At 39.3% G+C, this 19,955-nt stretch overlaps 1 protein-coding gene across 1 annotated transcript in view; it reads left to right on the top strand.

The window, feature by feature from the left end:
- The first annotated feature begins 87 nt into the window (after window positions 1-87).
- SPEF2 (sperm flagellar 2) overlaps window positions 88-19,955 on the top strand; it is an 87,372-nt gene continuing 67,504 nt past the window's right edge. The window contains exons 1-8 of the mRNA XM_066182342.1: window positions 88-145; window positions 1,277-1,379; window positions 6,223-6,472; window positions 10,543-10,680; window positions 11,695-11,774; window positions 12,611-12,827; window positions 18,063-18,251; window positions 19,534-19,721. Of these exons, the coding sequence (XP_066038439.1) occupies window positions 88-145; window positions 1,277-1,379; window positions 6,223-6,472; window positions 10,543-10,680; window positions 11,695-11,774; window positions 12,611-12,827; window positions 18,063-18,251; window positions 19,534-19,721 (1,223 nt within the window). The remainder of the gene's footprint in view (window positions 146-1,276; window positions 1,380-6,222; window positions 6,473-10,542; window positions 10,681-11,694; window positions 11,775-12,610; window positions 12,828-18,062; window positions 18,252-19,533; window positions 19,722-19,955) is intronic.

Consider the following 19,955-nt stretch of genomic DNA (forward strand, 5'->3'; position numbering starts at 1 on the left):
CCAACTGCGCAGGCGCCGCCCGCGGTCGCCGGGGCAACGGGACGCGGAGCCTGGCGGCGGCGGCGGCGGCCGCGGGTTCCTCGCGCCATGTCCCAGATCCTGTGCGATTGGCTCAACCGGGACGTGAAGCTCTCCCGGCGCATCGGTGAGTGGGGCGCCGGTGTGCGGAGACGGGCAGGGTCTGGCCGCGGGGTCAGCGGAGTCAGGGTCGGGCCGTCGTGTCAGAGTTCCCCCCGCGGCCGCTCCCCTGACGGGCCCGCCCCCTTCCCGCGTCCACGTGCCTCCGCAGGTACATTTTTTAATCTCCCTGTGCAAGGCAGGGGCTACAGAATCGTACATCCGTCAGAGTTGGAGGAGACATTCAGGACTATCCAGTCCAATCACGCCCCTTGTAACCCCTGAACCACTAAACCACATCAGCCAGCGCCAGATCCAGACACCTGTTGAACACCTCCAGGGATAGTGATTCCATCACTTTCCTAGACAATGTATTCCAATGCCTGAACATTTTCAAGCTGAAGTTACTTATTCTCGAGGGACAGGTGCTCTCAGGAGATGGAAGGTGCTCAAACTTAAACTGCTAATAAGGACTCTAGAGAATAAAAAATAGTTTAATATGTTTGGAAGGTAGTGCTTGTTTTTAATGGCGAGTGTTGTGCTGGCATTGGAAAAGTGTTTGTTCTGCAAGGAGGGAGCAAAACCCTCCGGAAAATCAGAGAGCTGGGCAGTCACCAACTGTATGACGTTTAACAAGGTGCCAAATTCTGCATCTGGGATTGGGCAACCTTGTGTGTATAGACTGGGGAAGGAGATGCTGGGAAGGCAGTGCCACAGAAAGGGACCAGGGACTCCTGGTCAATGGTGAGTTGAACACGATCCTCCCTGGCAGCCAGGAGGGCCAACCCTGTCCTGGGGGCATCAAGCGCAGCATGGCCAGCCTCCCAGCAAGGGAGGGAATTGTCCCGCCCTGCTCTGCTCTGCTCTGGGGTGGCCTCACCTCGAGTGACGATTATTATGATGATGTTTGCATTTTAAGACTGAAAATAAAAATTACTGTGTAAAGCTGATGTTGCAAAATGACAGAAAGTCTATCTATTTGTGATTTGAAAACTATTACTGCTAGATCAATCTCCTAAAATTTCTTTGAATTATTTACTAAACTTTGGACTTAGCTTTGTTATAAACACAATGAAAAGTTTAATTAAAATTAACATTTGAATTCTTTTAATTATTTTATTTTAAAAACTCCAAACAATCACAAAACCCCCAAACTTAGTTCCAGGATCATTTCCAGAAGAATTTTCTACTGGCTACCTCCTAGGAGAACTTCTACACAAATATGGTCTTCAGGATGACTTTAAACAGTTTTCACAGAACAGGTTAGTACATATGGATAAACAGTTTTCACAGAACAGGTTAGTACATATGGATAACATTTAGTCTTCTATATAAAATAGCAAGTCTCTTAAAAAGTAGGCGAAATATGTATTTTCTCAGCTAGGATTTGCTAATGCAGTATAGAATTTATTGAGATTTAAAATATTTTTCAGTAATTCAAAAGCTCAATGTGTTTGATGCATGAATTGATTTCATATTTCCAGAGAAATGAATCATACTTCTTCAAGAAAATTATGCATTTTAATTGTAACTACAAAACTACTAGGTTAGACTAAAGGTAAAAAAAACCTTTCAAGGATGTCTGTAAGACTAGGAGTAGTGGAAATCTTCCCATTATTTGTGTAGAGTAAGGAATACACCGTTTTGTTGTCTTGGTGACCATAACATCTTCACTACAATGAAAATGTTGGAGAAACATATGAGGCTCTGAGTGGAGCTCTGTCAGAAGATCTTATAAGAATCAATACGTTTACGAGTAATGTGGTGTAATATCTATAATCAAGAAGAACTGTAAAAGGGAAAGTTGAAAAATCTTGTGCAGATCTGTGAGCTTTTATACATTGATGATGCAATTCATGATGTTGGCTTATGCTGTGTTTTGTCCAACCATGGTGCACATGTACATCAAGAGTTCCAGGCTGCACAAAATCCTTCTGTTTCTTCTGAACCTCTTCTTTTATATTCTTTGAACTTCTCATGTATTCATACCCTTTCTTTTCCTAAGTCCCACCAAACTGGAGGAGAGCAGGTTGAGCACAGCTAATAAAGGCAGCCAACAAAAAGGCAGTTTCTCACAGCCATTTTTGAACTCTGTTTCTAGGACTTCTAGATCTCTTAGGAATTTCTGGGATCATTGGAAAACCCCAGGTAATTCTTAGAGTGCCTGCTGTTGCTGGGAAAAATAGCTGCAGTAGTCTTTTGTTTCTTCTAGCAAGCTCTAGCACCTTCTAACAAGTTTTCTCAATTCTTCCCAGTAAAAGGGTGCTTTGAGCTCTTGTCCAGGTGATTAGAGAGGAGCATTTAGTGAAGATGCATTTCAGTGGGTGAAAGAAGTGATTGGAAACTCTGCTGAGACAGTTTATATGTGCTCAGCAAAGATGGGGATGCATGACAGCGCATGATACCCAGTACCCACTGGAATGACTACTCAGAGTGTCAGAGGCCTCAACTTGAATTTCTCTCCAGTGAAAGGAGTCAATCCTCGCTGTCTCAGACTGATGGGACTGATGCCCACATCAGGGGGAGGTGGTGGCTTTGCCTGCAGAGGTGTGTGCTCATGGAAGAGCTGTGTTATCAAGTCAAGCTACTGCAGAAAGAGGTCGGTACGCCGGATCTTCTCTGAGACACTGAAGATAGAGGAATCTGGACCCACAGCTGTGCTGAGGGAGAGGCAGGCAGAATTGTTGTGTTAGGAAAAGGAGGTGACTGGCAGCTGGTGACTTCTGTGAGGAAAAGGAAAGTGTCTGCTCCTCCTGCTGAACCACACCTGGAGAAAAGGTTCATTACAGTGGTAGCAGATGAGTGCTGGTGGCACTTTGTAACAAAACATCTGAGTAGGTGAAGTGTAAACAAGTCTGGAGCACCAGGAGGAACAGGTGGGGGTAGCAGTGGGAGACTTTCTCCAGCAGGAGATGGAAATGCCGTCGGCTGACCTCACACACTAGCCAGGGAGTTTTGCTGCACCCTGAAGGTTCAGTCCAGAGCTGCCGAGACTTGTCCAGCCCTTGCACTAATATCCCTGCTGTTCTTCTCTGTGGACACCAAGGATACTGCCAGAGACCTGGAGCCAAAAGCATGGGGGCCCAAGTATTTATTTTCCTCACTTCTGCTTGTGGATGGGCTTGATGAGAAATGGATAGGTTCTACAGGTCAACAAGTGGTTGTACAGCTGCTGTCCACCACAGGATAGGATCCTCTTTTGGGAAGGAAGGCTGCTAGGAAGAGATGAGATCCACCTGACCAAGTTGGACAAGGAAATGATTGCCAACAACCTGGCAAACCTGGTGAGGATAGGTTTAAACTAGGAATGAGTATTGATGGAGAGGTGTAGCCTCAAACAAGAGAAGAAGTGATGCCCTAGACTGGCAAGCAAGGGGAAGGTGATGTGAATAAGAGCAGCAAGACTGTGCAGAAGGCTTCCCACCCCAAATGTATGCATGCAATTGAGGAAGTGCTAAGAAGACAGTATTATGGGAGAAGCATTCACACTATTTCTAAATTACTCTATATTTTTTTAAAATCACATAACTGGCTGCTTCTCTGAAATGCCTACATAGTAATGCATGCAGCAGGGGGATCAAACGGAAGAAATTAGAGGCCTGTGAGCAGTTGCTGGGTAATCATTGCAATCACAGAGGGACAGGGGGATAGCTCCCAGGACTGGTGCACTGCCGGGGCTCAATATAGGCTCTTTAGGATGGACAGGCTGGGAAGGTGGGGACGAAGAGGAGCTGCCCTCTATGTGAGAGAGCCAGGAAGATCCAGGACCTGCCTCTGTAGTGGCCATTCTTAGTTGTCTTCCTGTGTCAAAAAGTTTGCAGAATATGGCTCCATTCATCAGCCTCCCTCTCAAGTTCTCAAATGAGTATCTGCCATGCTGTGGTGCTTAATGCCTTCCCTATCTTAGTCTACTAAATGAAACTCACATTCAGAAATCCCAAGTGCCTGAAATGAACAGGAAGGTCTGCACCAGTTGTTTACCCTGTGTGATCTGGAAAACCTCCAAGGATGGACACTACACTATCTCTCCAGGCAATTTATTTCAATGTGACATTCGTATGTATTTTGTACATGATTGCTCTCATGGAAAAAAGGTTTTGTCTTGTGTCTAGGCAGAAGGGCAACAAGAAGGACTTTTACAGGTATCTCCACAGCAAAAGGAAGGCTAGGGGAAATGAGGGCCTGCTGGGACATGCAAAAGATTAAGATTTCCCCAGGCCCTGAGACATACAGGAAAGTCTGCAGCAATAAAGATTTACCTGTGGAGAAGGAACAGTTTAAAGAACATTTAAATAAATTGGAAATGTGCAAGTCCATGGCACCTGATGGCACATACTCACACAGGCTGTGTGACCTGGCTCATGTCCTTGCTGGGCCATCTGAATAATCTTTGAAAGTTTGTGGTGATAGGGGGAGTCCCTAGCACCAGGAGACTGCAACTGTTGCACTTCTCTTCAAGGAGTGCAAGGAGGGAGAAGTAGACATGTACAAGCCAGTCAGCCTCACAGAATAAAAAGTTAAGAGCTTCTCAACACATTTCAGATGATTTCTGGCAAGAGGGTTTATCTTAACCTTGAATCAGGGACAGAAAAATGCGCAATAATTGTAAGTTTCAGTTCAGTATAAGTGTGTGAGAAATAAAGCATGGACTGTTAAGAGTGAGAATAATGAACTCCTGGACAGTTTAGTCTAGAAATAAGATAAATACTGTGTTACCAGAAGGTCTTCAGTTAAAATTAGGCATTTCTGTAGAATTATGCTGGATCTTGGCCAACTTCAAAAGCTTGTTGGCCCGTGTGAAGGAACTATTGTGAACTCAAGCAATAGAGCAGTATTTTAAGCATGATCTTTGGACTCAGACTGAAGTAATGGATATATCTGATGAAATTTGATGTGCCGATAGCTATAAAGTCATAATTTGTTGTAATTTGGTTTTGCCCTGTTGATCTTAAGTGCTTCTTCATGAGAACCTACAAATTGAGAGAAATATTAGCCTGCAAGCCACTATTTTAGTTTCAAATGTAATTGCTCACTTAGAACATAGACTTTGTTTTCAACACTGCTTTAGCCTGTGTGTAGTGGTTTGAAAGCAAAACAAATGAGAGGCTCCAAGTCAGAGTTACAATTTAGAAGGAAGAAAGGAAAGAAAGTAAAATAAAATAGATGCAATAATACAAAAGACCACTGACAGAGTAAGAATACAACCTGAACAGGGTGATGGAAGCAGTCCAGATGAGGTGGTCTTCCTGAAGCAGTGATCCCATAGAAAGGTCTGGTAGCTCTGGTCCTCTGGGAATCCAGTGGGTAAACGCTGCTGGTACTGTCCCAAACCCCAGATTATATCCAGGTGAGAATGCTTGGTTCCTCCCCCTGGGCGGAGCATCTCACAATGGGATGATGAGTCATGCAGGGGGTCCTTGATGGCCCATTAAACAGAGATAGCTCCCAGAGGGGGTTATCTATGAGTCATGGGCAAGGCATTTGATGGGCCATTAACAGAAGATAGTCCTGAGGGAGGGGGCCCGGGTAGAGCACTGCTCCAGCAATTGGATTCAACAGTTCATTAAGATGGTGATAGAACACTTTGTGCACATCCTACTCTACAACCCAGGACACTGTGTGTCCGTTTCTTTATCTTGGAGAAAAAGTATGTTGAAGTGTTGTTAGGGTTAATAGATAATACAGACCTTTTTTTGTAATTTTGTATGTTTTAACTGATGAGAGTTTGAGTGATTGATACAGCAGATATAGAAACTTCAGTCAAACTCCATGTGTATTTGGTGGATGGTATACCAATTAGCTGCAATTGCAGATTAGCTTCTGCTATTAGATGTACTTTGTGTGCACATGTATCAGGATTTATATAATCCAATGTGGTCTTTCTCTTTTCAAAAAGTTATGCATAGTAATGAATGCAGTTGCCTGTACAGCAGTAAAAAACTTTAGCCAAAGTGTGTATCCTGTTATTTAAGGAAGTCCTCTGTAGGCTGTTTTTTTTCTCCTCCTATCTTGTTATAAGTGTCATGACCATGCTTAATGCAGCAAGTTGGAATTGAAAATAAGTTTATGTTCTGGGTTTTTTTGTTGTTGTTTTTAATCATATAGAGATGCAGATGCAAAAATTAACAATTTTTCTCGCCTGGAACCCACCCTTCACCTGCTTGGTGTGCAGTTTAATGAGAATATGGCCCAAGACATCATGACAAGTCAGCATGGGGCTGCAACAAATCTTTTATATGAATTGTATATTGCTTTAGAAAAAAAGAGGGAAGCAAAACTCCCTGGAGTAGCCAAGGAAGCAATGAGACCTGCAGCAACTGCAAAGCTTAAGTCTACTGAATGTGGAAATCAAGAGGTAACTAACTATGTCTGTTTCATATCAATACAAAAAAGGTAGCATATTTACATGTACCTTTCAAGCATGTTTTATGCTTTCCCTCTCTACTTAGAAAACCTCCTATTCAAAACCCAGTACTTACAAGGAAAAGAAGCAGTTCTTTGCTATGTCTTATGCAGTGGGTTTGCATAGCTTATTGGGAACTCAATAGGATATTGATCTTCTGTGTTCTGTGTTTCTTTGATTTGGTTCATTCTGTGTTACCTGCTCTGTTTGCAAGATTTCTCCAGACTTAAAATATTATAACAAAAGCTGATAGTTGTTCAGCACCTGCCTTTTTACTCCTTTGATGACTACAGATTGCAGACTGCATTGTGGTCTAGATATCCACTCAGACTGATTTCCCCTCTAGGAAACCTATTTATAGATATGTCAAGCTCTGTGCCACAGTGGTTTGGTCCATTCTGTTACATGTCGCTCCATATATTTATACTGCACTCCATTCTGCCATAACCTTATGCTGAGAAATACAAAGAAAGAAAAATAAAGGGAAAAAAGAGCATCTAAGAAGAAGTCAGTATTGATGTGGTGGATTCTGTTAAGGACTTCCTTCTTGTTTTCAATACTAACATTCAGTACGTCCAGACCATTATTTGTTATCAGGGTGAGAAGTTTTTTAGAAGGTATATATCATTAATTAAATTCAGCTGGGCAAAATTTCACTTTTTTTTTTTTCTGGTGCTATTTCTGGAAAACAGCCTGCAAGCAGAAAGTTTACCAACACATGCTAAGATAGTACCGAAAAGTCAACATACCCCCTCAACTGTAGAGCGGTAGCTTAAAGAAACTGAGTGACTGAGAATTGGTCCTGTCTTTAGACTAGTTCAGAATGGCATTTGAATCATGGAATAGTTGAGGTTGGAAAGAGGCTCTGGAACTCACTTAGTTTATCCCCCCTGCTCCAAGCAAAGCTTGGTTCCTCAAGACCTTGTTCAGTGGGGTTTTGAATATCTACAAATCTGGAGACTTTCGGTAAAGAAATGCTTTCTTACCTCCCCCGGTGCAGCATGGGACAAATCCTGTGACTGAAGCGTGACTATGGATGGCTACGGGCTATTCAGAAAGTACAGGAGGGTAATGAGAGGCTGAGGGTTTGCCCTCTGTATCAAGAGGTAGATTGCATGTGAAAAGTTGTCTCTGAGAGATAGACATAAGCAGGCTGAAAGCCTGTGGATAAGAATCAGAGACCAAAGCAAAAAATGGAACCCTGTGGCTGGTCTTTTCTACAGTCTTCCTGACTAAAGTGAGCCTATTCTACAAAGTCCTGCTCCAGCTAGAGGAGGCATTGTGCTTGCAGGCTCTTGTCCTGCTGAGGGTCTTCAACCTCCCCAGTGTCTTCTGGGAAAGTAGTAAAGACAGCTGTAGGCAATCCAGGAAACTCCTGGAATGGAGGATAACTTCTTGAGCCAGGTAATAGACAGCCCTACCAGAGGGGATGTGATATTGGATCTGATGGTCACCAATGCAAACAAGATAATGGGGACATCAAGACTGGAGGCAGCCTGGGATGCAGTGTCCATGGGTGGATGGCATTTTAGTCCTGAGGTATCAGGTAAGGAGTAAAAGTAGATCCTTGGACTTCAGGGAAGCAGACTTCCAGCTCTTTAGGGAGATAGATCACCTGGGAGGCTACCTGCAGGGAAAAGGGAGAAGAACAGAGGTGGCAGATCTTTAAGGAATTCTTTCATAGTGAGCAAGAGCTAGAAATCCCCAGGAGCAGGAAATCAGGCAAGGAAGACAAGAGACTGGCATTGCTGAGTTAGGGAACTGCTGGGAAAGCAAGCACACAGGTAGCTGAAGCTGGAATAGTGAGCTGGTAAGAGTATAGAGATGAGGTATGGTTGTAGGGATGGAGTGATGAAGGCCATTGCAAAGCTGGAACTGAATTTGGCAAGGGAAACAAAAATAACAGGAAGAGCTTCTACAGGTATGTTAAGCAGAAAAGGAAGGTCAATAAACAATGCTGGAGAACTGGTGACAACAGAGGAGGAGACGGCTGAGATAATCAACTTTTTTTGCCTCATTCTTCACTTCTCATTCCACAACCTCTTGAGTGGGTGAACAGCAGGATGAGAACTGAGGGTTGGGATCATGAAGTGGCCCCATGGAAACAGGATGAGATTTATGAAGGCCAGGTGCTGGTGCTGCACTTGGGTAGGAATAACCTCTGATATCAGCACAGGCTGGGCATGAACAGACCCAGAGCAGCCCTACCCAGAAGGACTTGGGGGTGCTGGTGGGTGAGAGGCTGGACATGCTCCAGCCATGGCACTCACAGCCCAGAGAACCGAACGTGTCCTGGGCTGCATCCAGAGCCCCATGGGCAGCAGGGGAGGGAGGGGATTCTGCCCCTCTGCTCTGGTGAGACCCAGCTGAAGCACTGCATCCAGCTCTGGGGTTCCAGCACAGGAGGGACAGGGAGCTGTTGTAATGAGTCCAGAGGAGGCCGCCAAGATTATTAGAGTGATAGAGCACCTCTGCTATGAGAAAAAGTTAAGACAAATGGTATTGTTAAGCCTGGAAAAGAGAAAGCTTCAGGGCTACCTAATTGCAGCCTTCCAGTACCTGACATAACTGAAGGGACCCTACAAGAAAGATGTGGAAAACGTTTTTATGAGGGCATGGAGCAACAGGAAATGGGAGACTGCCTTCATAATGGACAAAAGTAGGTGGTGGTGGTGGTGGTAGTAGTAGTAGTAATAGTAGTAGTAATATCTAGTAGACTAGATACTAGGAAGAATTCTTTATTGTGAGGATGGTGAGGCACTGGCACAGGTTGCCCAGCAAAGTTGTGGATGACCATCCCTGGAAGTGTTAAAGGTGAGGCTGAAAGAACTCAGAACCTCCAGAGCTCAAAACCTCCAAGAAGACCAAAGCACCCAAAACTCTGAAAAGGTTACTACTTACTTTTATAGACTTCTGAAGAAGTATTTTCTGAAGGTTTTATGCTTAATGAGTTTGTTAAAGCCAGTGTGAAGACTTCCTGATTCTGTGCTACACGTTCATGTTTATAGAAGAACAAAGAAAAGTGATGTGCGTGCAAACAAAGCCAATGTACTCTGATGAGACCTTAAAAATGTTCCTGTTTAAAAATCGCTTCATGTTAAGTTGAGAGTGTTTGCATATCTTCAAGCATGGAAAATATTTATAGATTTGAAGACAAAGTGTACGTATCACAACTTGTATGCATTTGAGATGTCCTTGTAGGAGTTTTGTGTCATTCTTCTTTTGTGAAGAAAAGATGGAGTGTTGTACAAAAGCAGGAGAATGACAGAAGGGCATCTATAGTGGATGTGGCCTCAGAACATCTTGTACTTCTGTGTAGCTATTCTGATGAAGTAAAAAAGGAGGAACAAATTTCTTTAGACACATTAACACTCATCCAAAGCAGAGTTCATAGTTTATATAGAGAAAGTGGCCAGGTATCAGGGTGTGGAATCACACTGACAAAGTCATTGACTAATCTGGTGTGTATTTTACATGGCTAATGAAGGGAGTGAGTCTTGCTGTGGTTATTTAGCTGTTCTATTACCACTACATGGACAAGAAGGAAAAAAAGTCTCTTCATGTATCTAGACAGGAAAAATGCAAGCAGTAAACAAAATACTCAAAATAATACTTAAAAATTAGATTTTGGAATATCGCTTTTGATGTATTATGTATTTTTAACTGTCTTTGACTTCTTTTTATAGTAACTGTTTTTCTTCTTTATTCTGCCTTTACCTGCCTGTATGTCTGGTGCACTTCAAATGAGCATAATTTATATGTTTGTTACTTCTTGATCATCTGTGCTAGTGTTATCTAATGTGTTACCTAATGGTATTCTCAGTTTCTCTACCAGGAAACTGGTATTATTTTCTGTGCTGTATTCAGACCTGAAACAGGTACCATACTAGAACTGGAATTAAATGAAAGCCCTTAAAAGCCTATAAAGCACTGTTCATCTGCTCAAGTCTGGAGCTTGATAATCTCCTCTACTTTCTTCCTGGAAGATAATTTTTGGCTTAATTATATTTGCTTCATATCAGCATAACATAGGAAGGAGACAAAATGAAATAATGCCCAGGATTCAAACAGCTGTTATACAGATTCAAAAACAGCCATCAAGACCCACCATAAAATCTTTTGAAGCAAAAAGATCCTTAAAGAAGAAAAGGGAGGCAGAGGTACTTATCATCTATGCTGTTTTAATGCTAATTATATCAACTCAAACCCCATGATTTCTGGGAACATTTATCGTTACAAATACTGTACTTTCACCATTGAAAAGCTGCTGGCTGTCAAAATTATATTAATTCTACCAGTGAAAATTGGGCTGAATATTTGCATGTTTATGATTTTGCAGGTTTTTTAAAATAAGAATTGTTTTGATGCAAGAGAAATTTCATATTGAATAAGTAATAGGTAGTAATTTGATTGCTGACAGTAGCTATGAGTCTGCTGGAAAGAATACATTAAAGAAAAGCGTTAATGTTCCTTTTTGATTTGTGCATAACATTTTGCACCATATATTTTATGTTCTATAACACACTATGAAACTGTCTGCTTATTAAATGCTAGTTACAGCTGATATTTACCATAACCTTAAATCAAATCAAGAGATGCAGCAATTAAAAACAAATCTGCATTATCTAGTTCCAAAAATTTATTGGTCTGTAATTCAAGTTCATGGATTGTATTGTCATTAGGGGTGCAACTATTACCACTTTTTATAACTAGGAACAGTAACAGATGTATTTAAATCTAGAGTTTAGTAACCTATAGTAAGACAGTTACTTGAATAACTATCAGGGATACATTCAAGCTACTAAATCTGAAGCAGATCATATTCCAGACTATCTTGTTTCAATTCCTGATATGGTGAGAATTAAATACTCTGCTAGAGGCCTATGCAAAATCAGAATTATCCTGCAGAAAGAACAGCTGCAAAATTCTAGGATTTTCTGGCTGGTGGAAGTAGGTGTAGCTAGGAAAGGGGAAGAGGGCTAGGGAGTGAAGGGTGTAAGATGGAAATCATCTTGCCTTTATTCTTGGTTAGCTGATGCCTAAATTTTCAGTGTAAGCATTTCTGTTGTATTAACATGACATAAAAGTAATTCTCTAGTACTTGGTCTGTTGAATCTTCTTTCTGTTGCTTTGTGAAGAGAAAGGAAACATAACATTTTGTGTTCCTTCTTCAGAACATATACAAGGAGATAGAAAAGTTTGAGAAGTCTGTGACAGGAAATGCCTCTGCAGTACATAGCCATGTGACTGACAGGTAACATTTGGATGTTAAATTGTTAGGCAGGATCCTACCTCAGGTGTCTGCTATGTAGACAGCTACTTGTAGAAACAATAATGTCTCATTTACTATAAACTGTGATTATCCTTTGAATGAATGTCACACTAGCACTGATTTCAAGTCCAACACGGTTGCAGTGTCTTTAAGTTACTTTTAGTTGTAGTAGGCAGGGCTCAAGCTTCCTTCACTACTTTTTGCCACATGTACAGCAAGAAAAGGCTCAAAATGTATCTTTTCTTTGTTCATTTTAGTCACTGGGTCTTTAAGTCAGTTAGCCTTGCAGCAAGATAGGAATGGTTGTGAATGTGCATATGCAGTAACATATTAAAAGGGAAAAAAAGTAACTTTTATTCTGAAACTCATCTGTTTGTTGATTTATTTGTGAATAATTGCAAGTAATTATCATTCTGTCTCCCTTAGTGATATGCATACCCTACTCCGATGTGACACTCATGCATACTTATGGGATATTTCTGTTTATAAAAGTGTGATTAATAGGTGTGAAACTACGCAGAGTGTGTAGCTATATTGAAGAGTAACCTGTATTTCTTTGACATTCTATGAGTCATCCTAATTTCCTGTTTCTGTGGGATTTGGCTTTGTATTGACAAAGAAACTAATGATTAGTTTGCTCAAGTCAATGCTGGAACCTTCCTCTGAACCTAGTGGACATTGTGGGGCACAACAGCATCAAGAAGTAGCCACAGAGCCCACAGAGTGATATTTTAAATTTGCTAGACTTGCACCTAACTATGTAAGCATCTGTATGAAAAGATCCTTAAGAATGGTAATTCTTATCTTTTTTCAATCAGTGATATGCAAGAATTATTGCAAACACAGAAGTTTCAAGAAACAAGTCTAGAAACTATACCAGAGATGAAAACCGATCTGCCAAATATTTATTCAGATGATGGATATATAAGGAAAATTCAAAAACGTGTAGAGGAAGATAGATTCACTAGAGAACAACAAGCAAAGAGACGACGAAAAATGCTAGTGGATCAGTTAGCAGCACACGAGGCTCAAGAGGTGGGAAATTTTTTGCTGAAGTATATAGTCTGTGCATTTAATTAGTAATCTAAAATATGCTTACAAATATGAAATGAGTACTTGTGGAAGGCTGAATAAAATTTGAAGGGAACAAAGGGACTTACACAGTTACATCTGAATAAGTTTTATGTCAACCCTTGAAAAATATGGAAGGTTGGCTGTTCTTCATCACTACCCTTACATGATACACCGTACCTATAAACTTAAGAAGATAAAAATAAGGCAGCAGAACAAAGATTATTAAAAATGCATTGCAGACCTGCCTTCCACTTCCTGCCTCCCTCCCCCAAAAGTTGAACAGTCTATAATATCAAAAAGTATACTGGTTCTAAAGAAGTTTCTTATTTAAAAACAACAAAACTTGGCATTCCATGTTTGAAAACCTGGATCTGTAAATGTGTTATATGAAAGTGTTGATCTGGACTGATGAATTCTGAAATGGTTGTGCTGGATGATACAAAGAATGAAAATTTTATTTGCAGGTCAGAGATTTGGTGTTTGATGTCTTATGAAATAGAAGATATGTCTCAGGAGAATGTCTGTGTTGTGTCTGAAAAATGAATGTTGCAGATTATTACATCTGAATCCTGTCCTATAAAGCACAAGGCTTTTGAGATTCTTCTTCATATATTCCTCCTTTAAAAAGCAGATTTTAGATTACTAATTTCACAGATTTTCTCTTTTATAATGATTCTATCAAAACACAGCCTTGTAGCTTACTGGATTTTTTTGATTTCTGGTTATTTTTCATTTTAGTATTTCCCTGTGAGTCCTTAGTTTAGATCATATGTGTTGAACATATATAGCTGAGCTTATGTCTACTGTTAATATTACTACTACTACTACTGCTACTACTACTACTACTACTACTACTACTACTACTACTACTACTACTTCATAATAATAGCATTTCATATGTAAAGCATCTCTGAAAATATGAGCTATTGCACATGCATATATTTTTAAGCCTTGGCACATAATGTCTGGAGGTTTTTTTGAAATGTTAAGAAAAGGTTTAATCTCTTGGGGTAAACATCTAGAAGTTAGATGCTTCTCAATGTCTATCTCAGACCTATATTCTTGAAAAACACCTGTAGTGGCTTAGACCAAGAGTCTGTCTCTCCATATATCCTCTCTCTAACTTCTTATTCAAAGAGATTTATATCATGTTGTTGTTGATAGACCATGAAGAAGTTTTGTGACCTGCTTCCCTGACATCACTGCGGACCCAAAACTTGCTCTTTAAATGCTCTCAGGTCTCACAGCCCCAACAGTGTGGACCATTGATTCCAAAAGCCATGGCTACCAGTCTGCTGAGCACTCGGCAAATACCGCAGCTCAGACTTGCTCTGGAGAGGCTCCAAATCAAGGGAAAACTAGCAATAGTGTTCCTAGCCTCCCAGGAAGAAAAATCAGCTTTGCCATATGAACAATTGAAATCACAGACTGCAGGGACTAGAAGGAAAGGCAAATAATCATTTGACTGAAACAGTAATCTGACCATATCAGAGAATCTATTTAGTGGTAATTTGGTTCTGAATTAGCAGAGGAAAAACTGTTTTGTTAGAACTTTGTGAGATTTCAGACATTAGATGTTACTTAATAGAAGTGGGAAGCAAATTGAGGTATTTTCTTTAAAAAGTGAATGAATATAGAAAATAGTTCAAGATTGTTTTTTCCCCCCTGTTAAATATTAAACCTGAAAGGCTTTGCTGTCTGAAATTGCAGTGTTTATATGCATTCAAGTCTGAGTTTTACCTCCACTGCATAAATCTTGAACATGGCATGGGATCATTCGGAGTGAAAGGAATTTCATCCCTTCAGAGTGTTGTAACATGTTTCATAACCATTTTTATAAAATTTTATTAAAGGAATCCTGTTCAAATTTTTTTATTTATTTTTTTTTGGCACTCTTTAAGCTGGAGGCTTGGAGAGAAAATACTTTACAATTGCATGACAGTACTCTAAGTGAAGCACAGCATGATGCCAGTCAGATTTTCAAAGACAGGTCTTGAAAGTTTTTGGCGGTTGTATGGCTTCATCCCAACTGAACCTTTGTCTCCACCATTTCAACAAATTATTGGTGATTTGTACTTGTTATTTTTAATGCTCTGTTCAGATTTTATATCTCTGAGTTAAAAAGTTATCAGACATAATTTACTATCAACAGTAAATTGAGAACATGAAAATGGGAGGAGAAACAAATCATTACTAGCTTACTTGTCAATCAAATAGATTTATGTATGGTAAGCTCTAAGTTTTGGTCATAAATTTATGACCACACAACAGCACAGAATTGTCTCACTTGTATGTAAATCAAACAAGGAAATAGAAAAATAGAAGAACATGGTATAATAACTATGTATGAACAACCTGAAACATAAGCACGTTAATGTTTGGCCACTGGATGCCACTGTTGTCTTAAGTAGGTAAAAAGTGTCTATTATGCCTTCTTAATAGTAATTTTTCAAAGTATTACTCTGTTGTCCCATTTGTGATATTTATGATTTCTTCAAGCACTTCACAGTTCTCTGTGAAGATGTTGATGCAAAAAAACCTTTTTCTACAATTTTTTTTTGTGTCCTTGTATGTTCAAAAGTTTGAAAACTTGCCAGCCTTTGGCTTGAGTACTTCATGCATTCCTTTCTGTATGAGGGATAGCTACTACTGCTGCACCCCCCTATCCAATGAGGATCCTTTTTGAAACTGTGAATTTAGAGTTTGTTTTTCTGAATCCTTATTTATCTGTTGTGTAGTTTTGCGTTAATTGCCTTTTCTGTTTTTCTTGTTCCTCAAGAATTTCCTGGCTCTTTTTAAGCCTAGTGAGGGCATCCCACGCACATGCCAAAGTATTTGATCACTTAGAATATTGAAGTTCTCTACCCTTTTAAAAAGACAAGATCTGTTTTGGCTGCTGTGAAGTGTTCTAAAGGGGCATGTTCCAATTTCCTTTATGAAGAGGAAATACACCTAGAGAAGGTGTTTTAATTTCTCACTGGACCAATTGTTTGCACTCTTCAATTGATAGTTTGAGTATGACAAATGACCACTCTGTTAGGGTAGCTCCTTCAATTCCCTGCAAATAAGGATTTTAACATCAGTTTTCCACTGATGAAAGTTTATTACAGCTGTAATAATTTGTGGTGGAGGGTAAGCACCAACTAATGAAAAAAATTAAGGAAGTTTACTTGCAATAGGAAGTAAACTGTGTAATGTCTGCTCTTCTTTGAAATCTTAATTGAAATACTAAGTACCATGAAACAGTGGATAGAACTGAGCCATCAAAGGACACTGTCCCTCCTCTTACTGCCTTGAGTTTATGAAGGCAAGAGAAAATGGACAGATCAACTCTTCAGTAGGCAGTACTATTAGAAAATTTTATCACCAGAACTATATCAAATGACACATAGAATGAAGTTAAGACTGCATTGTTTTCCATTTCATTTGTTTTTATGATGATAATGCCCTCCATAGACAAACAACTTACTTACAAATAGTACAGTACAGATAAAGAACAAAACAAGACACATTCAAAATTAGATCCTCATTTTGTGAAAAGCTTTGTAGAGAGATAATATAGTATCCAGGTGGAGGACTTTACAATTAAGGCATGAGAGGAGTGCAGATTTGTCACTGGGACTGTCATGTAGTGTCATGAAACTCAGTATTGCGAAACCAAAGGGCAAAGCCCACATTTTGGCTAAAATAAGGAAAATGTTAAGATATTTTTATATTAGCTTAATATTTTCAATTCACCAGAATTTAATTGGAATGTACTTTAGTCCAAGCAATTGTGAAGGAAAAGAAACTTAAAAAATATGGAAAGATATTTATTTGTTTGTTTGTTTGTTTGTTTGGCTTCTCCCCAACATCAACATTAAGTATCTGCATTATTTAGAAAGTTTTTGCTCTTATTATTGCAATTGCAATGGTCATGCTTTGCAATAGAATTCTCTTATAGGTGTCCTGGTGGCCTTGTGTAGACAGATCTAGACATCTTCATAGAACTTTTTCATAAATAATATATGCAATCAAGTTGGATTTTTCATTTATAGGTAAAGTTACATAAGGTGTTTTGCCCTCTCTGTCACAGGCAGCTGATGAAAAAATAAACCAGACTGAAAGAAAATAGAAGTGATACTTTATTTTTGTGTGTTTTGTTGGGGTTTTTTTCCTTCTTTTTTTTTTTTTTTTTTTAATTACTACTAACTGACTTTGCTTATGCCTCTGTTTTTAGGAAAATTAATTTTAGATCTTCAAATCAGATCCCCATCTAAGTCCTTAAATTTGAATATATTTCATAGCAGTTTTGATGCATCAGAAGCATATATTCAGCAAATCAGAAATTTCCTCTAGAATTCTGCTGTGGCATTGGTATTTGGCAATGGCACTTATAAGGCAGGCTGACGTTTTTGTTCAGGACTCAAAAGGAGTTTTGGACTGTAATAGTGAGGTAAATCATTAGGTTAGATTAAGCATTAGTTTAGATACCAAAAACAGTATGGAGAAGTGTAGCAGTGAGAACATACTATTATGTTTCAAGAATACTTTGGAAAATAACAATTTACAGCCTTCAGAGTGTCTGTGCACACAGACCATGTCTCAAGCAATGGTTCAGAATGATTTTCCTTTAGTACTGCATAGTGTAATATATTCGTGTCCCAATGAGGACGCTGGAACTATTACCCAGAAGTCTTGTATTTTGCTCTGTTCTGAATTCTTTCTCACAGTCCCAGTCGGCTGAATAGGGAAGAATGGAGAAGATAATTACCCAATTCCCCCAAAAGAAGAAAAAGTTTCAAATCTGTAGAAAATAGATTGCTTAAGGATGCTGTAGATTATGGCTGAGAATGGGATTTGTGAATAACAGGGTTAAATTAATGATTTGAGGAAGGGGTATACCTTCAGATTAGAATCTGTTATTTGAAATATGCTGCAGTTTCTTTGCACATAGGAAATAACCACATTAAAATGGAGTTAGTCTGACCAGATGTATTTTTACTGCGTATTTCAATTAATACATATTTTGAATTCTTACATAGTTCGTGAAAATTGTACTAATAAATAGATATGAACATTGTTATGAATTTATGTCCCATATTAGCAGGTGAATGCTGTCCTATGACAGCATTCCTATTTCTCATATTAGACTGATGAGTTTTCTAGGAAATAGTTTATCAACTGTACTTAGTACTATTATTTTTTATCTTGTAGAACGCTTATCGGGAGGAGCAGCTCATTTACAGACTAATGAAACAATCTCAGCAGGAGCGGAGGATTGCTGCTCAACTCATGCATGTTCGGCATGAGAAAGAGGTGCTAAGGCAAAACAGAATTTTCAGGGAAAAGCAATATGAAGAAAGACGTCAGAAGGAGTTCCAGGAAGCTCTTGACAGAGAAGCGGTAAAAGATTGATCTCTAAATTGCTGCAGGAGTGCTAGAATACCATCATGTTACAAAATGGAAATTTGTATTGTCAACTGTTAGATTTCAGGACTTTTCTGGTGACATGATGATATATTCTTTTATCTTTGTTCTAAGTTTCAGCTATAAGTAATAAGGATGTAACTGTAACTGTGGGACTGAGTGCATTTTTGTCCTGTGTTAAAAGTTCAGGGGAATTTTGCAGGGAGAAAGAACAGCTAATCTACCTGATCTAGTGAAAGGTGTGGCTGCCCATGGTATTGGGTTTGAACTAGGTGGTTTTTAAAGGTTCCTTCCAACCCAAACCGTTCTATTGTTCCATGATCCTGTAATTAGGGATGAAGCTGAGCATCTGAAAGTCTGATTTTGATCTTTTTTTTGGTATTGATTTTAACTTTGTAGGAAAACATCTCTCTGTGCTGAGTTTGAAAGGCATAGTCTCACAGAGGCAACAGGACAATAACCTAAGGTCCTGTTTCAGGAATCGTGTTCTTAATTTCATTTATAGATGATCTGTTAAAGTCTGGTTTTGACAAGTGCTGGAGTAGTTTCTACTCAGGAGTACTAATTTCTGCTTTGAAGCTTTAAGTTGATTAAAAGGACTTAAAATCTGTGAAAAACTGCCAAGTGCTTCACTCATAGTAGGCCATAATGTAATATTAGAAATTTTATTTTTCTCCTGTCAAAAACGATCAGCAACTCCAAATCCTCCAACACAGCTGGAGGCCTGCGTTATCAGCAGCTATAGCTATTGATTACATCACCTCTTTAAGTATGCTTTCAGCCACCACCTCAGGAGGTGGTGATGGAGCACACCACCACAGGAACTACTGATAATTTTCTACCATGACCAGAAATCTTTCAAAGATAAAGCAACATCAATAATATGAAATATTTGAAGATCAGAATCTAGTCAGATAAATTACATGTTTTAAATGGGCTGTTACACGGTAAGCTGCAATTTCACTCCCCTCAAGGACTGAATATGTCTTAAACTGTTTGTTATAAAAGAAGTAATGAGTTTCTCCTTTATTTTATTCTATTTTAGAAAGCGAACAAATGGGAATTTATAGAGTGAATAAAAGTGTTTAGATTTGTTTATGTGTTAGTCTGCCTGCTGGCTATGCAACACTGGTGAGAAGTGAGCTGATTTTGTTTTCTTAAATTAAAGGAACAAATTAATATTAATTTTCAGGACTGCGTACTTCTGCACTTTCATTTTCATTGCAGTCTCAAATTTACTCCTTAAAAACAATTCCAGGTTCTTGCAAAACAAGAAACCATTGATAATGAAGAACAAATAACCAGAGAAAGAGAACACCATAAGATGATTGCTGCTGAAAGAGTGAAGGCACGCTATAAAAAGCATTATTCTCTATGCTGGGAAATGATAAGCCAAATCATTGATTTGTCGACAAAAGTAGGAGAATATCGTCAACTGACGAACAAGTGAGTTTGTATTTTTGCTAGGCAAAAATCACAGCTGTTAGGTAGCTGTTAGACTGCATCATTCAGACTGGTTTAAGCATTATAGCAAATTTTGTAGTTTCTCAGATATTTTACATGGCAGCTGCAATTAGCTTGTATGTGAGAATGGTGGTATTATTTTTTTGTGAGGATTCACTGGTGTGTAATACAGGATGAACTAATGCTACAGCCTTAGCATAATTTCTTGGAGACTCA

The sequence above is a fragment of the Chamaea fasciata genome, unplaced genomic scaffold (genome assembly GCF_029207755.1).
Source record: "Chamaea fasciata isolate MVZ Bird 193981 ecotype frontalis unplaced genomic scaffold, bChaFas1.0.hap1 SCAF_4, whole genome shotgun sequence".
In the NCBI taxonomy this organism is placed as follows: domain Eukaryota; kingdom Metazoa; phylum Chordata; class Aves; order Passeriformes; family Sylviidae; genus Chamaea; species Chamaea fasciata.